The sequence below is a fragment of the Harmonia axyridis genome, chromosome 1 (genome assembly GCF_914767665.1).
Source record: "Harmonia axyridis chromosome 1, icHarAxyr1.1, whole genome shotgun sequence".
NCBI lineage: Eukaryota > Metazoa > Arthropoda > Insecta > Coleoptera > Coccinellidae > Harmonia > Harmonia axyridis.
This window is the reverse complement of record NC_059501.1, coordinates 50,541,598-50,555,590: the sequence shown is the minus strand read 5'-3', so window position 1 is coordinate 50,555,590 and position 13,993 is coordinate 50,541,598. Positions and strand designations below refer to the sequence as shown.

General features: G+C 33.5%; 1 protein-coding gene across 1 annotated transcript in view; it reads right to left on the bottom strand.

The window, feature by feature from the left end:
• Positions 1–4,911: 4,911 nt before the first annotated feature.
• Positions 4,912–13,993, bottom strand: part of LOC123688567 (A disintegrin and metalloproteinase with thrombospondin motifs adt-2-like) — a 76,637-nt gene continuing 67,555 nt past the window's right edge. The window contains exons 8-11 of the mRNA XM_045627152.1: positions 10,587–10,811; positions 7,502–7,619; positions 7,272–7,447; positions 4,912–5,188 (exon numbers count right to left, since the gene is read on the bottom strand). Of these exons, the coding sequence (XP_045483108.1) occupies positions 4,955–5,188; positions 7,272–7,447; positions 7,502–7,619; positions 10,587–10,811 (753 nt within the window). The 3' untranslated portion in view covers positions 4,912–4,954. The remainder of the gene's footprint in view (positions 5,189–7,271; positions 7,448–7,501; positions 7,620–10,586; positions 10,812–13,993) is intronic.

Here is a 13,993-nt window from a genome sequence, read left to right as displayed (position 1 = left end):
CATCAAGACAACAATCAGATGCCATGTAAACACCAACAAAATTGGCATATGAAGTCTCCATTACAAGATTCAGTAGAGCCTTTGTTGTTAAATTCCTAGTTAAGGTGTATCTTTGTGCTCTTGTAGGAGCTTTAACACTAGATTGAAAAAATAATCAAGGCAGATTATCATGTGATCGCTGAAGTGACCCTCGAACACAGTTGTCCGACAATGATTTGAATCAAAATTTGTTAGTATATAATCTACCTTAGTACTGGATGTAAAAATACGAGTTGGCTGCGAAGAAGATATTTTCATATTGAAAGATAGCACCAGAACAGTCAGAAAATTATTATCTCTACAATTGCTCAAAAAATCAATATTGAGATCATCGCATAAAAATGATAAATTCACTGAGTTATCAGAGTAGTCTAGAACATGAAACAACCTCTCAAGAGGGATGTTAACACTTCCTGACGGAGAGTGATTGATGTTCTCATAGGAAGTTTTTATTTTTTAACTAGGTTTATCATTCAACTAGGTATTACTTACCCTTGAAGTAAACCCTAATTGAATGATAGGGTAACGAAGAACCATTTCTCGTCACCCTCACAGATTAGCTGATTTACCTCCGCAGGGGGTACCCAGGTTCTACATATCTATAGCATTCGTGGAGAATAGATTACGATTGTGAGAGCTCAATGGAAGAAAAATTGATTGAGGCAGTGCGTGGGCATCTATTATATTCCTCACTTTTTTAATTGTTATTGAAAATTTCATTCAGAACGCGATACTAGAATTTTCAAAAAGATGAATTTGATATTTGGTCTGGCTCAACATGAATTGGTTCATTTTATATCGAAGAAAACCACGGAAAACTTATCAGCTAGAACACCTGCTGAAGAGATACCCGATAACGTATCGCTAGTGATTCTTTTTACCTATAGGTACCAGTGCCGTACCCAGATTCTGATATGGCTAGCCAAGAAAATATAAAATTGGATTGCTCTTATTGCAGAAAGTATCAAATGCCGTTTCCTGTTCTGAATGTGAGGCCCCATTTCATCCAAGTTGCTCCGTGAAAGCGCGTGCTGCGATGAAAGATGGAAAGTTGGTGTGCTGTCAGCACTTGAATGAGAATCCCATATCCTTAAAATTAGATAAAATAATAAAACAACTCACTCTTCTATTTGAGAGCCATTTTAGGGACTTCAACGGATGAAATAAAAAATAATTACCTTTCCCTAATATTTGAGATGAATGAGAAGATTGAGGCTTTGTCTGCTCAGGTGATTGCTCGCTTAAGGCCACGGTTGTTTCGCTGAGTTCATCCTCGGCACAATCTAATACAGGAGGCTCAACGAGTCCTGACAAATTCGTAATGGAAATGAAAGAGCGTAAAAGGCGAACCAAAAATATTATTGTTTATGATATTGAGACACAGAATTCTATGAGCGATGAAGTAAAAGTTATGGCGACAATCTTGTCTAAAATTGTCCCAGATGTGAAGATTCTCAGAGCATTTCGTTTGGGAATCACCTTAGAAGTTGATGTTCGGAAGTTCTGATGAGGTTTTGAATATTTTGAAGAACAAACATAAGATTGGTCAACCTCCTGTGAGATTATCGGCCGATTTGACACTAAGGCAGCGTGAGTATCTGGGTGATCTTCGACGGGGGTTGAAACATTGTAAAGTTAATGGAGAATTAAATATTACAATAGTAATTAAAATAGTAAATAATAGTATATGTATCTAATAATAATAATGAATAATAGTATATGTATCTAATAAGATACATAAGTGGTTCACCGAGAATAGTTAAGGTTAGAAAAAACTGAAAGAGATAATTATAGTTTCAATCGTTTGAGTGTCTATTTCCAGAATGTTCGTAGTATTAGGGGTAAATTTAAACTTACGAGTTAGTTAAGAATGTAAATATTGCAGATTATGATGTAATCTTGTTGACCGAGACATGGCTTGACCCTTCCATTATTGATGCTGAGTTACATTTCTGTAATTATAATATATTTAGAAAATATAGGTCCATTCTCTCTAGTTCCGAACAGGGGGGTAATAATGTTGAGGATATTTTCGTTTTACTTAATTGTGATACTGATGTATTGTTGGGAACTGTTTATATACCTCCTCACTCATGTGCTTCTGCTAGAGTTCAGTACTTTGAGAGGCATTGCGAAAATTTGGAGTATGTAGTTGGTATAACTAGACCGGATAATTTTTTAATAGCGGGCGATTATAACTTGGGGGGATCGATTGGCAAGCGACTCTGAACAGGTGTACTGACTTATGTGCTTAAATTCTTGGCGATGCTCTTGCTTTTAATGGTCTTTTTCAAATCAATTCCGTAAGATGTATGACACTTTTTCAGATCTTGTTGTCTCTGGGAATCGCCATTTGTCAATTGAGCCCGTCGTTGATGTTCTCTCTAAGTTGGATGCTTACCATCTCTTGTCAATATTCCAGTCAACATTGTACATTCTCCAGATGTGGGTAAAATCTCTTACAATTTCAAGAAAGCCGATTACAAAGCATTAAATAAACATTTCTTATAACTCAATTGGGAAGCTTTATTCCTTGACAAGGCTGAGATAGATGGAGTGGTTGGTGTGTTTTATGACGTTGTTTTCAGCCGATGTTGTTTTTCGAATGGTCGATTTTTTGGTTTCTGTGAGTGAACAAATGGAATTATTGAGTGGACAAACGTGAACCTACGATGGACAAACGAACCTGAAAATTTTACCCCAACATTCGCATATGAGGGTGCCAACATCACACTTTCTAAAATTTCGAATGGTCAATTCTTTTGGTTTCTGTGGGTGGACAAATGAAATTATTGGGCGAACAAACGTGGACTTACGATGAACAATCGATCCTGAAATTTTGAACTCAAATTCCGCATTTGAACTGTCAACTTCAAACTTTCCGAAATTTCGATTGATCGAGATTTTGGTTTCTGCGGTTGGACAAATGGAATATTTGGTGGACCACAGTGGACTATATATGGACTGTATATTTTATAAAAAGATCCAAACAAATATAAATTTGTTTCATGCAATAACCCTTACCTCATTTAGTCATTTGGGCTCAGAAAAATATAAAATTTATTCTTATCTATATAACTAATTTTTTTTTTCTTTCAAATAATAATAAACTTCTGACCTAATCTAATTACTTAACTACACTCATCTCGTCCTTTTTGTTTTTCAATGCCTTTTTGGTTTTCTTATGAAAATTTTATTATCTTTCTTCTGCCTTCAATCAAAGTCATAATGTACTTCTGTTCCAAGCTTTTCACTCAAAAATTATTTCTTTAATTTTTTCTCCTTCAATTTCACGCAACTTTTTAACTTCTGCTCCCCGGTTTTTCAACTATTCTTATTTACGTAATTTCTTATGCTTTCAATTCATCGCAACTTTCTACTTCTGCCTTTTTTGGATTTCCCTATTGACGAAATATTTTTCGCTATCCTAGATTTCAATTTTTATTTCTGCCATCAATGATTCTATTTTCTATTTCCTATATATGGCACTGCTGTCACTCAATTGTAATATTTTCAGTTATAATATCACAAGAACATAGACAATATTATACACCGATTCACGATTCAAAAGAATTGGTTCAAAGTTATTAGGTTTTTCAAAGATCCCAATTTACAAAAAATCTAAACATCTCAGTTTAACCATTAAAATTGGATTAATTTATTCCATACAATCTTAAATTTCAATAAAAAACATGGTGATTCGTAAGGAACAAATATGATAATAATTTATTCTATTATATTCAGTTATTATAACACATAGAGCACTATTCCAATGAATAGGCAGTAAGGTTTGCGATGAGTAAAGCCAAACAATTCGGTGAAGGTTTTAATGGAACAATTGATCATTCAAATTTTCTTGATACAATCTGTATATTACCAACCAATTTAATGATCTAGATTGAATGTAGTCTAATTTTAGCGCTTAACCGTAATAGAGCATCGAGTCGATGGTGGTGCACCCTGTATATTCTAGTGCTTTCGAATTGCGGTTTCTTGGATTTTTTTTTTAGACGCCTCTGTTATTCCTTTCTTTTCCTTTTCTTTTTTTTAACTCAAATCACCTTTACAAATTCATCAAAGGACGTTTTATCAATTTCATCAAAAATTCCCTCAATTCTTCAAAAGTAGGATGATCTATGGTAAAATGACGACGAAGTTTTCAAAGGTGCATTTTAGTACCTATTTGTATTTTCATAACCAGTTGAGATCGTCTATTTGATTTCTTCAATAAAATTAGCGCTTGGCAATTTTTTTAATTTCACTACAAAGTATCACTGAGAAATCATTTTTGTGTCAAAAATTATGTCTTGTTTTGTTAACTAGCACCCCTAAAATTTGGCGCCCCGGCAAAATGTCCGGTATGCCGGTCCTGGCGGCGGCCTTGTGATCATCAAACAGCCCTCTGCTTGACATAAGCCTACCCTAATAATAACGAATAAATAAATGCTATTTTCAATCTGGCAACGCAGCTGCCGATTTGACGTAGATAATTGGACGTCTTTCGAGGGTCTCAAGGTCATATACCTATTGTACATGTTTACCATACCACCTCGTCAAGTAGTATATTCATTTATCAATATGGGAAATTTGCGGATTCCATTGATTCATCAGAACATGAGTTGTACCTATAATCAATCAAATCTCCTTATCTTGTCCTACTCCAATACAATTTTGCTTTTCGAAACTTAATTATAAATTATATTACAAACATTTCATCTACTACATTTTAATTCTATATATACTTTTTATCTATGAAATATCTGAGATTTGGAAGATTTTTTCAATATCTTTGAAATTTAATGACTATAAAATAAAACTGGTGTTGAAAATTCCGTTTAATGATCTGAAGGGATTTGTAATAAAATAAAAACACTTGGTAAAATTTCTTTTCAAATCAATTATGTCACAATTCAATTCATATAAGCCTTTGCGTCAGCTCAGGAATTTCTATATAGTCATTACTCTCCCAATCTTCATTCCTTAATTTTGTAGAACCCAAACTGACCATTAAAGGGTTTCCATTCGAATCTACTGAGAAATAACCTTCAATTTCAGGTGGAACAACTTTATTTGGATGTGCATTTTGAGAAAAAGGAACATCGTTTCCTAATCCAAATACGAATGAGGCAGATTTCGCAAACTCGAAATTCTGTAAAAATAAATACATGTAGTGGAACGAAAACTTTCATACATAAGATATCAACATTAAGATTATGATACTTTATTCTGTTATGATGGTTTTACAATTGAATTAATATGATCCATCTAGGTACCTATATTGAATTCCCATCCAATTTGGGAGTTCAGAACTATCGATATACAGGGTGGCCACTTTTTCAATGGGATTGTATTGGTAACTTTTTAACCATAAGAGTTAGAAGGTCGCTCAAATGGAGAAAAAGTTGCATGCATAGAAGCATTATCAAGCAGTTCAAACAAATCGAGATTATCAGGGCCGGTTATTGAGTTATCATAAGAAAAGTAAATTCTGTCATTTTGATTTTTCTTTTTTTCCCACTTCATTTCAAATATTAACAAAAAATGTTACAGGACTTTTTTATTCGACAGTAAATTTTTCTCAATTTGACGTAATCAGATTTCGTATCCAACGTTTCGTGCTCTCTGGGCCACCCTCAACCTCATTTTTTTCAATACGGACCTGTATATTTTATGACACTTTTCGAAATAACTTTTAACGCTGAATTCAACGGTATATCATACAATGTCATTCAAAGTTGATTTTCAGGGGATTTTGACCCTTATCCAATTTTTTTTGGGTTGGATCTGTAGTGAATGCAATTTATGAAAAACTGCTGTTAATAAAATAGTCAAGAGACGCGAATACAATGATTTTAAATTTGAATACCAAGCCTTGCAAAACTTATATCGTAATGATATCAAAATAAAGTTCTATTCTATAATTTGTTTCAACGGAACAAATGACAAATCCAACAATAGTGATTTCTCGCGAGAAGATTGAGAATGTATTGGAAGGTATTCAAGAAGACGAAATAAGCAAAGGTATAAGAAGTATGGGCTCCAGAACCTTTAAGTGCATTTTACAAAATGGTGGACATTTCGAACACTTACTTCATTCATTTTCATTTACTTTCGAATAATCATTCGATTTTTCTTTCATTAAATGATAATTCGTTTAATTATTATGAATTGAAATATCTAAATAATTATTACTTGTTTCTTGATTTGATTCTGATATGTTCCATTCAGTTCAAGATGAGTAAGTTGATTTTCTCATCGAAATGTATTGCGTGTTGATAATTAAACTAAAGGTACCTAAATGTAATACAGATCCGACCCAAAGAAATTTGGATAAGGGTCAAAATCACCTGAAAATCAACTTTGAATGACATTGTATGATATATCGTTGAATTCAGCGTTAAAAGTTATTTCGAAAAGTGTCATAAAATATACAGGACCGTATTGAAAGAATTGAGGTTGAGGGTGGTCCAGAGAGCACGAAACGTTGGATACGAAATCTGATTACGTCAAATTGAGAACAATTTACTGTCGAATAAAAAATTCCTGTAACATTTTTTGTTAATATTTAAAATAAAGTGGGAAACAAAGAAAAATCAAAATGACAGAATTTACTTTTCTTATGATATCTCAATAACTGGCCCTGATAATCTCGATTTGTTTGAACTGCTTGATGATGCTTCTATGCATGCAACTTTTTCTCCATTTGAGCGACCTTCTAACTCTTATGGTTTAAAAGTTACCAATACAATCCCATTGAAAAAGTGGCCACCCTGTATATGGAAATTGAAGAAACAAAATAATGCTCGTAGATAATGCTCCGAATGTAATATATTAGTGTAATGAGTAGGTTTAGAGTAGGGAGTAGGGAATTTCTATAGATTTCTTGTTTATGTTCTTTATATTCAATGTAGTATATACCTACTATACTCAAAATTTCAGTTTTTCTGAAAATAAAATGAACTTTGTTATTTAAAATGCATGTTTTTATTTTTGGAATCCTTCAGAACAATAAAGTTCATTATATTTCTAGAAAAAACCGAAAATTTTACTATAATAATACTACTATAAAATTTCTGTTAATCGTGCGAATCGATAATTGAAGCTTTCCATACTCAATACACACTCAGTATGTGGATCTCTTTAATCTTTAAAATACTCAGTTGTGTGAATGATGGCATGACTTGAAATATTAATAGATGTCCATCAAACTATCCAATGACAAAATATCTCACCTCAGGCAAACAATGATGATGCATGCAATAATAGTTTTGATTGTTTTTCCTATGACATAATGTACCATCAGGAAGATAGGCAGAAATGCCTAAATCGTTCAACTCTATTCTGGGAGAATAAAAGTTACCAGAACCGCTTCTTTTGCAAAAAATTGTACATCCCATCCATAATCTTTCTGAAATATCGACAGACTGTAAAAAAGGTACTTCAATATTCTTAGAAAGTATACCTTCTTCATGGGGAGCTTGTAGACCAATTCCTTCAGGATCTAAATCAGACAACACTCTTGAAAACTCCCTGCATTTTCTAGAAGCATATTGAACTGCACTTATTCTGGTGTCGCATATCTGAAAAATTTTCATTTGTTTAGTTCGGTACTTATTTTATGTACATTAATTTGATATGAAAATAATGATAAGCAATCCTGATGAAGCTGAAGTCTACCTAAAAAACAATGGTTGCTTGTAATAATGATGATTGTGTGTTAATTTTTTTTTATTCTGTCTCACTGAAGGGTTATCAGAGCCGTTGCCAACCGAACTACTGCCTTATAGTATAGGATCCCGACATAAAACGATCTTCCCCGAGATGCTTATTTGATATAACGTATTTTATATTTAATTTAACATGTTAATAAATATATCACATATGGATTGCCTAACAAATTTCAATCCAGAGTAGGTTTAATTAATAATTAAAAAAATTTTTTTTTAAACATTTCACCGGTTTGATTATTAGATAAATTCTATATCAATCGAAAGTATGAAGCCCATAGAATGTGCAAACGTTAGGTTGCCTATTTTTTTCCAGTCACAACTCTCGGGTAGCCAGGTATAAACAGGTGAATCTATACTAGCATTTTTCAACTGTCTGATTATTAAATCAAAATCAATAAAATTGAAGATTATTTTATTATGAACACGGTGGTATAGGGTTGCCTGCGAAAAATCAGTCCCGAATCCCGGTTGTCGAATTTTAAAGAGTTAAATATTGCTGCGATTGAATGTGTGCGACTAAAGAGGTCCCAATCAACCATCTCATGCAGAAGAGGACACAGCATAGCAGCTGTTTGAAGTCCGTCTAGTGAAAGAAAGGGAGTGCGCATGCTATTTGTTCTTGGAAATGAAAAGGATAGCGATAGACTCGTATATGCGTGCATCATTTTGGACTAGATAATCATCAAAATAGAGGAATAGTTATTGATTTTTTTTCAACAATTAATTATATAATTCAAGTGATGCACTGGGTAGCTCAACAAAATTGTATTTAAAGTTTTTTTTACGAAAAGCTAAATTTACTACACAGTTTTCAAAAGTTTTATTCTTAAAATCAATTATATCATCATCCGAATTACACAACAAACACTTTTGCCATTTTTTCCAACAATAAATAGTAGCACGTTTTTTCAGTTGTGATTATAGCGACAATCTACTCCAAAATGATTATTACAGATTATTACAAATTTATTGGGTTCCATCTCCTGTTGGCAAAGATTTTATAATATCAGAATCTCCTGCATCGGTTATTGACAATGTGCACACTCTGAAATATTCACCACAGGCAGTTCCTAATTCAACATTATTTCTAGTGTAATGACTCCAAAATGATGCACGCATATAAGAGTCTATCGCTATCCTTTTCATTTCCAAGAACAAATAGCATGCGCACTCTCTTTCTTTCACTGGACGGACTTCAAACAGCTGCTATGCTGTGTCCTCTTCTGCATGAGATGGTTGATTGGGACCTCTTAGTCGCACACATTCACTCGCAGCAATATTTAACTTTTTAAAATTCGACAACCGGGATTCGGGACTGATTTTTCGCAGGCAACCCTATACCACCGTGTTCATAATAAAATAATCTTCAATTTTATTGATTTTGATTCAATAATCAGACCGTTGCAAAATACTAGTATAGATTCACCTGTTTATACCTGGCTACCCGACAGTTGTGACCGGAAAAAAATAGGCAACCTAACGTTTGCACATTCTATGGGCTTCATACTTTCGATTGGTATAGAATTTATCTAATAAGCAAACCGGTGAAATGTTTGAAAAAAAATTTTTTTTAATTATTAATTAAACCTACTCTGGACTAAAATTTGTTAGGCAACCCATATGTGATATATTTATTGACATGTTAAATTAAATATTAAATACGTTTTATCAAATAAGCATCTCGATGAAGGTCATTTTATATCGGGATCCTATACTATTACGTGACGTAAGGGCAGCGGTCCAGTGGAGATCGAGGAACTCAAACTGAATGAGTATTGGGGGTTAAAATGTCTCATAAGTTGGTTTATTGGTTTCACAAAATGCTGGAACTGTGATCGTTAAAATGGCCAAATTTTCGATGATATTTTACAGGATTGCTATTAGAATTAAAAATTGCAGGCCCGTATCAAAAAATTTCAATTCACGTGTAAGGTAAAAAATATTACTCGCTATATGAGATAAAAAAAAAAATTAATAGAAATTTGAAAAATTTGATGAAATAATACTCTTGATAGAACAATAACACTGATTTAGCGGAATTGAAGATAAGTCCGACTTATTTCAATAACTTCCATAACTCCTGATCATTCTACTGAACTAAAGAATATGGAACAATCATCCACCTGGTATGGTAAGTATAGCCTTCAACAAAATAATGTAATAATTATCAGGACATATTTTTCTTGCACGGGTACTGAGGCATTGACATAAGTTCCCCTTTTTCTGAGCTTGAAAAAAAAAGAACATTATTTTATTTCAACAATAATTTCTTCAATGCAAAAAACAGAATAGTGAAGAAATAATAAATAAAGTTCCTTTTTTAAGTTTGACCACCCAGAAAAAAAAAGAACTCATTTCACCACCGCAATACCTGTACAAGAAAAATATGTTCTGATAATTATTACATTATTTTGTTGAAGGCTATACTTTGTGTAAAATTTACCAGGTGGATGATTATTCCACACAAATGAATACTATTTCAAAGAATGTTAGGAGATTAATTGACAGAAAATAATTATTTTAAGCTAGGTTATATCCGAATATAAACATATAATATCAATGTTCCAAGCTCTGTTATCTGAGGTTCCATGTTTGAGCAAATCTCAGGGTAGGTAGCTTGCCGACTTGACGAAGTCAATGCCGAGCAATGATTTTTCATTGCTTGGTCGCAAAATAACGACTATGATGAGGCCAGCACTTCACAATTACGGAATATCGTTTATGAGTACTACCATTAGTCCTTCGACAACCGGCCAATAAATGTGAATTGAAATTTATTTTTACTTTTACACAGAAGTTTCAATTAACATTACTGACTTTGTCGTCCCTACATGTAGCGAACTCAATGCTGGAACCTTCGCAACCAAGGTCAGTGTTCATTGGAGGAGGATTGTTGCAAATTCTTCGTTTGGATGTATAGCCTATGGATTTTTCAATGCAGGAAGATTTACATTTTCCTTCCTTCCAGGTACTCCATCCACCTGGAATTACTTGAATTGGTACTGGTAGACTTCTACTTAGACACTCTCCACCAAGACAAATCTGAAAATCAAGCAAATATTACAGAGAGGTCTATATTTCCAAGTTAATATAAGCTCCACTCCCAACAGAATACGCGAACCTTTTCAAATAATCAGAAACATACTAAAATGATAAAAAGTGCATTTTTCAAATGGAATGACCTTCATATCATCCGACAGAGTACATGTACGTACACAATGGATGTACAATGTCACGCATAAGTTTAAATGAAATTTCTTAATTTTTACTGTTTTTCTGAAAAATCCATTGGATTCATATCTTTTGGACTTCCAGAATTGGTACATATTACACACAATGTACGTCCAACTACTCTTTGGACGTACAATTCAAGTCCAGAAAATGTTCAATGGATGTACAGGGTGATTTTTTATATTTCACTCAATAGCTATCTCAGTTACTATTGGTCCTAAAAAAGGTTCAAATGGACAAAAATTAAGTATTTTTTATGGGGATTCAGAATTCAGTACTAGGAAATGTCAAAAAGCATTATAAAAATAAAAATTTTATGTAAATTGATATTTTTTATTTTCGAAAAATAATATTTTTGGGCTCAGACAATAAAAAAAAGACAGAATATCTGGTCGACAGTCTATAGGTGTATGGTGCGGTATAACAAAAATCGAGTTATGAGGTTATGAGACAAAATTCTTTGTTTATGGGTTTCTAACAGGAATTCGATACCTGGAGCTCCTTCAAAATCGAATTGAAGAAGATTGGTATGCTTCCTTTGAATTTGTTGAGAAACTCAATCTGGCAACAAGCCGGATCACCAGCAAATAGTACGTTAGCCGTTAGAGAGCCTGACTTAATCCCATTGGATACTTTTTATGGGAATATTTGAAATGTAAAGTTTATATGAAACATCCCTAAAATATTGATGATAATTGATCATCTCAACAACAAACTAGAAATATCAAGGAGAACCCGCGAAAACTTGATACAAAAATATCGATTTTGTGTAGAAGTAAATGGGGCCATCTTGAACACTTAAAGGAATAAATAAAACAAATATCAGTAATTTCATTAACCACGGCTACTTTGATATAAATAAATCGCCGAATTGTCATATGGCGTTCTACAGCTTCCTTGGATTTAGACGAAAAATTCTTTATTTTTCGAAAACTGACAATATAACATCAATAAAGTATATACAGTATATAACTTCAGTAGTCCGGGCAGATATCGTTCCGGTACCTGTCCGGATTATTGAGGCGTCCGGATTACTGGAGTGATTTTAATTTAATAAATAAAGCAACTTATAAATTATAAAAATAAGGTTTATTAATCAAGTCACAAAAAAAAATATTATTTTCTCATAAAATAAAACAAAACTGGACAAAACTCCTAAGTACATGTAACACGTTATATAAATATGTACATGTAGGTATTTATAATATTGTATACATATATATTATGTATTTATGCAAAATGAAATAGCTTCTACTTTTTTGAAAAATACATATCAATTTTAGTTTGGACCTTTTTGGATACATCTATATCAATTGCCTTGTCTTAAAGCCTTTTCAAAAGCTATAAATCTTCAAGGGTAAGATTATTCTTCCCAGTTCACCTGATAGCTAGACTTTTCTGTGAGTGTGTCTTATGTGATCATTTGACTGGAGCCATTGCGTCCGGCACGCTCTAAAACAAAGTGCAGAATGAAAGATGCTGCCGCCGCGCTGTTTCCAACCGGCATGTAACCGTTTTTTACATGTATAGACAGGAAAATGCTATTGTTTTGCATAATTAATATTTTCGCGCCCGGATTTCAGAGGTAAAAATTTCAAAATGCCCGAATCCCAGCAGTGTCCGGAATACTGGAGTGTCCGGACTAGCGACTGTCCGAACTATCGAAGTTGTACTGTATATTGAAATCAGGAAAAAGAGTCTACCGATTAAGAAAATAAAATACAGAGTACTCCATTCAACAAATACCAGTTCACATAAAACTCTCAGGTTTATATGGGTTTTTGTATTTTCTAGTACTGAATTCGGAATCCTCATAAAAATACTTCAGATTTGCCGTTTGAAAGTTTTTGTATTACCAGTATTAACTGAGAAAGCTATTGAGTAAAATATAAACTTTCACCCTGTACATTGAGCCTATCTTGGACATCCCTTGTTTGTCACATGTACCTACCTACATCAGTGCCGTATCTAGGGCGTGGCAAAGGTGGCACTTGCCATGGGCGCAAGGTCTGCAGGGGTGCCCAAAAATATCAAAAGAAAAAAAAATTGGAGCACCAGACGAAATAATTCGAAAGATCACAACTAGGTTTTGATGCCTCGCTATGACCGATGCCGAAGAATCTGAAAATATTTAAAATATTGCTAGCCTTCCCTAGAATTTGCGTACTAGGCCTAAAATAATTACAAGATCAACAAATGAGAAGTAAGAAATCATAAAAAAATGTTTAAGCGTGTCGTAATCTAGTCATAAATTTAGAAAATAGATATTAATATTCAAAGGTGCCACATTCAGATCATTGATATTACGGTCGCCCATCGGCATGTGTGCTTACCCCTATTTTCGAGAGTTTTTTGCACTTCAAAATACTTGTTCGTATTTTTTTTTATACTTAATATATACTTTACTTCTCCATAACGTACAAGCTGTGTTCCCCCCGCGAGCTCAAGAAAGCTCAATTAAGAGCTCGTGTTTGAGCCTACTCGAGGAATCAACAGAACAAAACAAAATGTATTCTTCTCCTCTAAAAACAACATACAGGTAAGTCCTACACTAAATTACAAATCGGACGAATTACTCCTAAAATTCAATAACGTTCATCATAAACTGCAATTCACCGTTGAACGAGAGTCCGAGGCAACAATACCATTTTTAGATGTACTGTTGATTCGAAATGAAGATGGAACCATAAGCACCAATTGGTATACCAAACCCACCTCCTCTGGTAGAATGTTGAACTACCGATCACAACACCCCACATCCCAGAAGATAGCAACTATAACAAACTTGATGTTCCGTGCTATTCATTTGAGTGATGAAAGATTTCACAGAGAAAATGAACTGAAGATAACTGAGTTACTAACAAGAAATAATTACCCAACAACCTTGGTCAAACGTATTCTTAATCAATATAAAAGGAAAGTGCTCACTAACGATGCAGGTTCGAGGAATGATGAACGAACCAGATATTACCGTTTTCCTTATATTCAAGGTC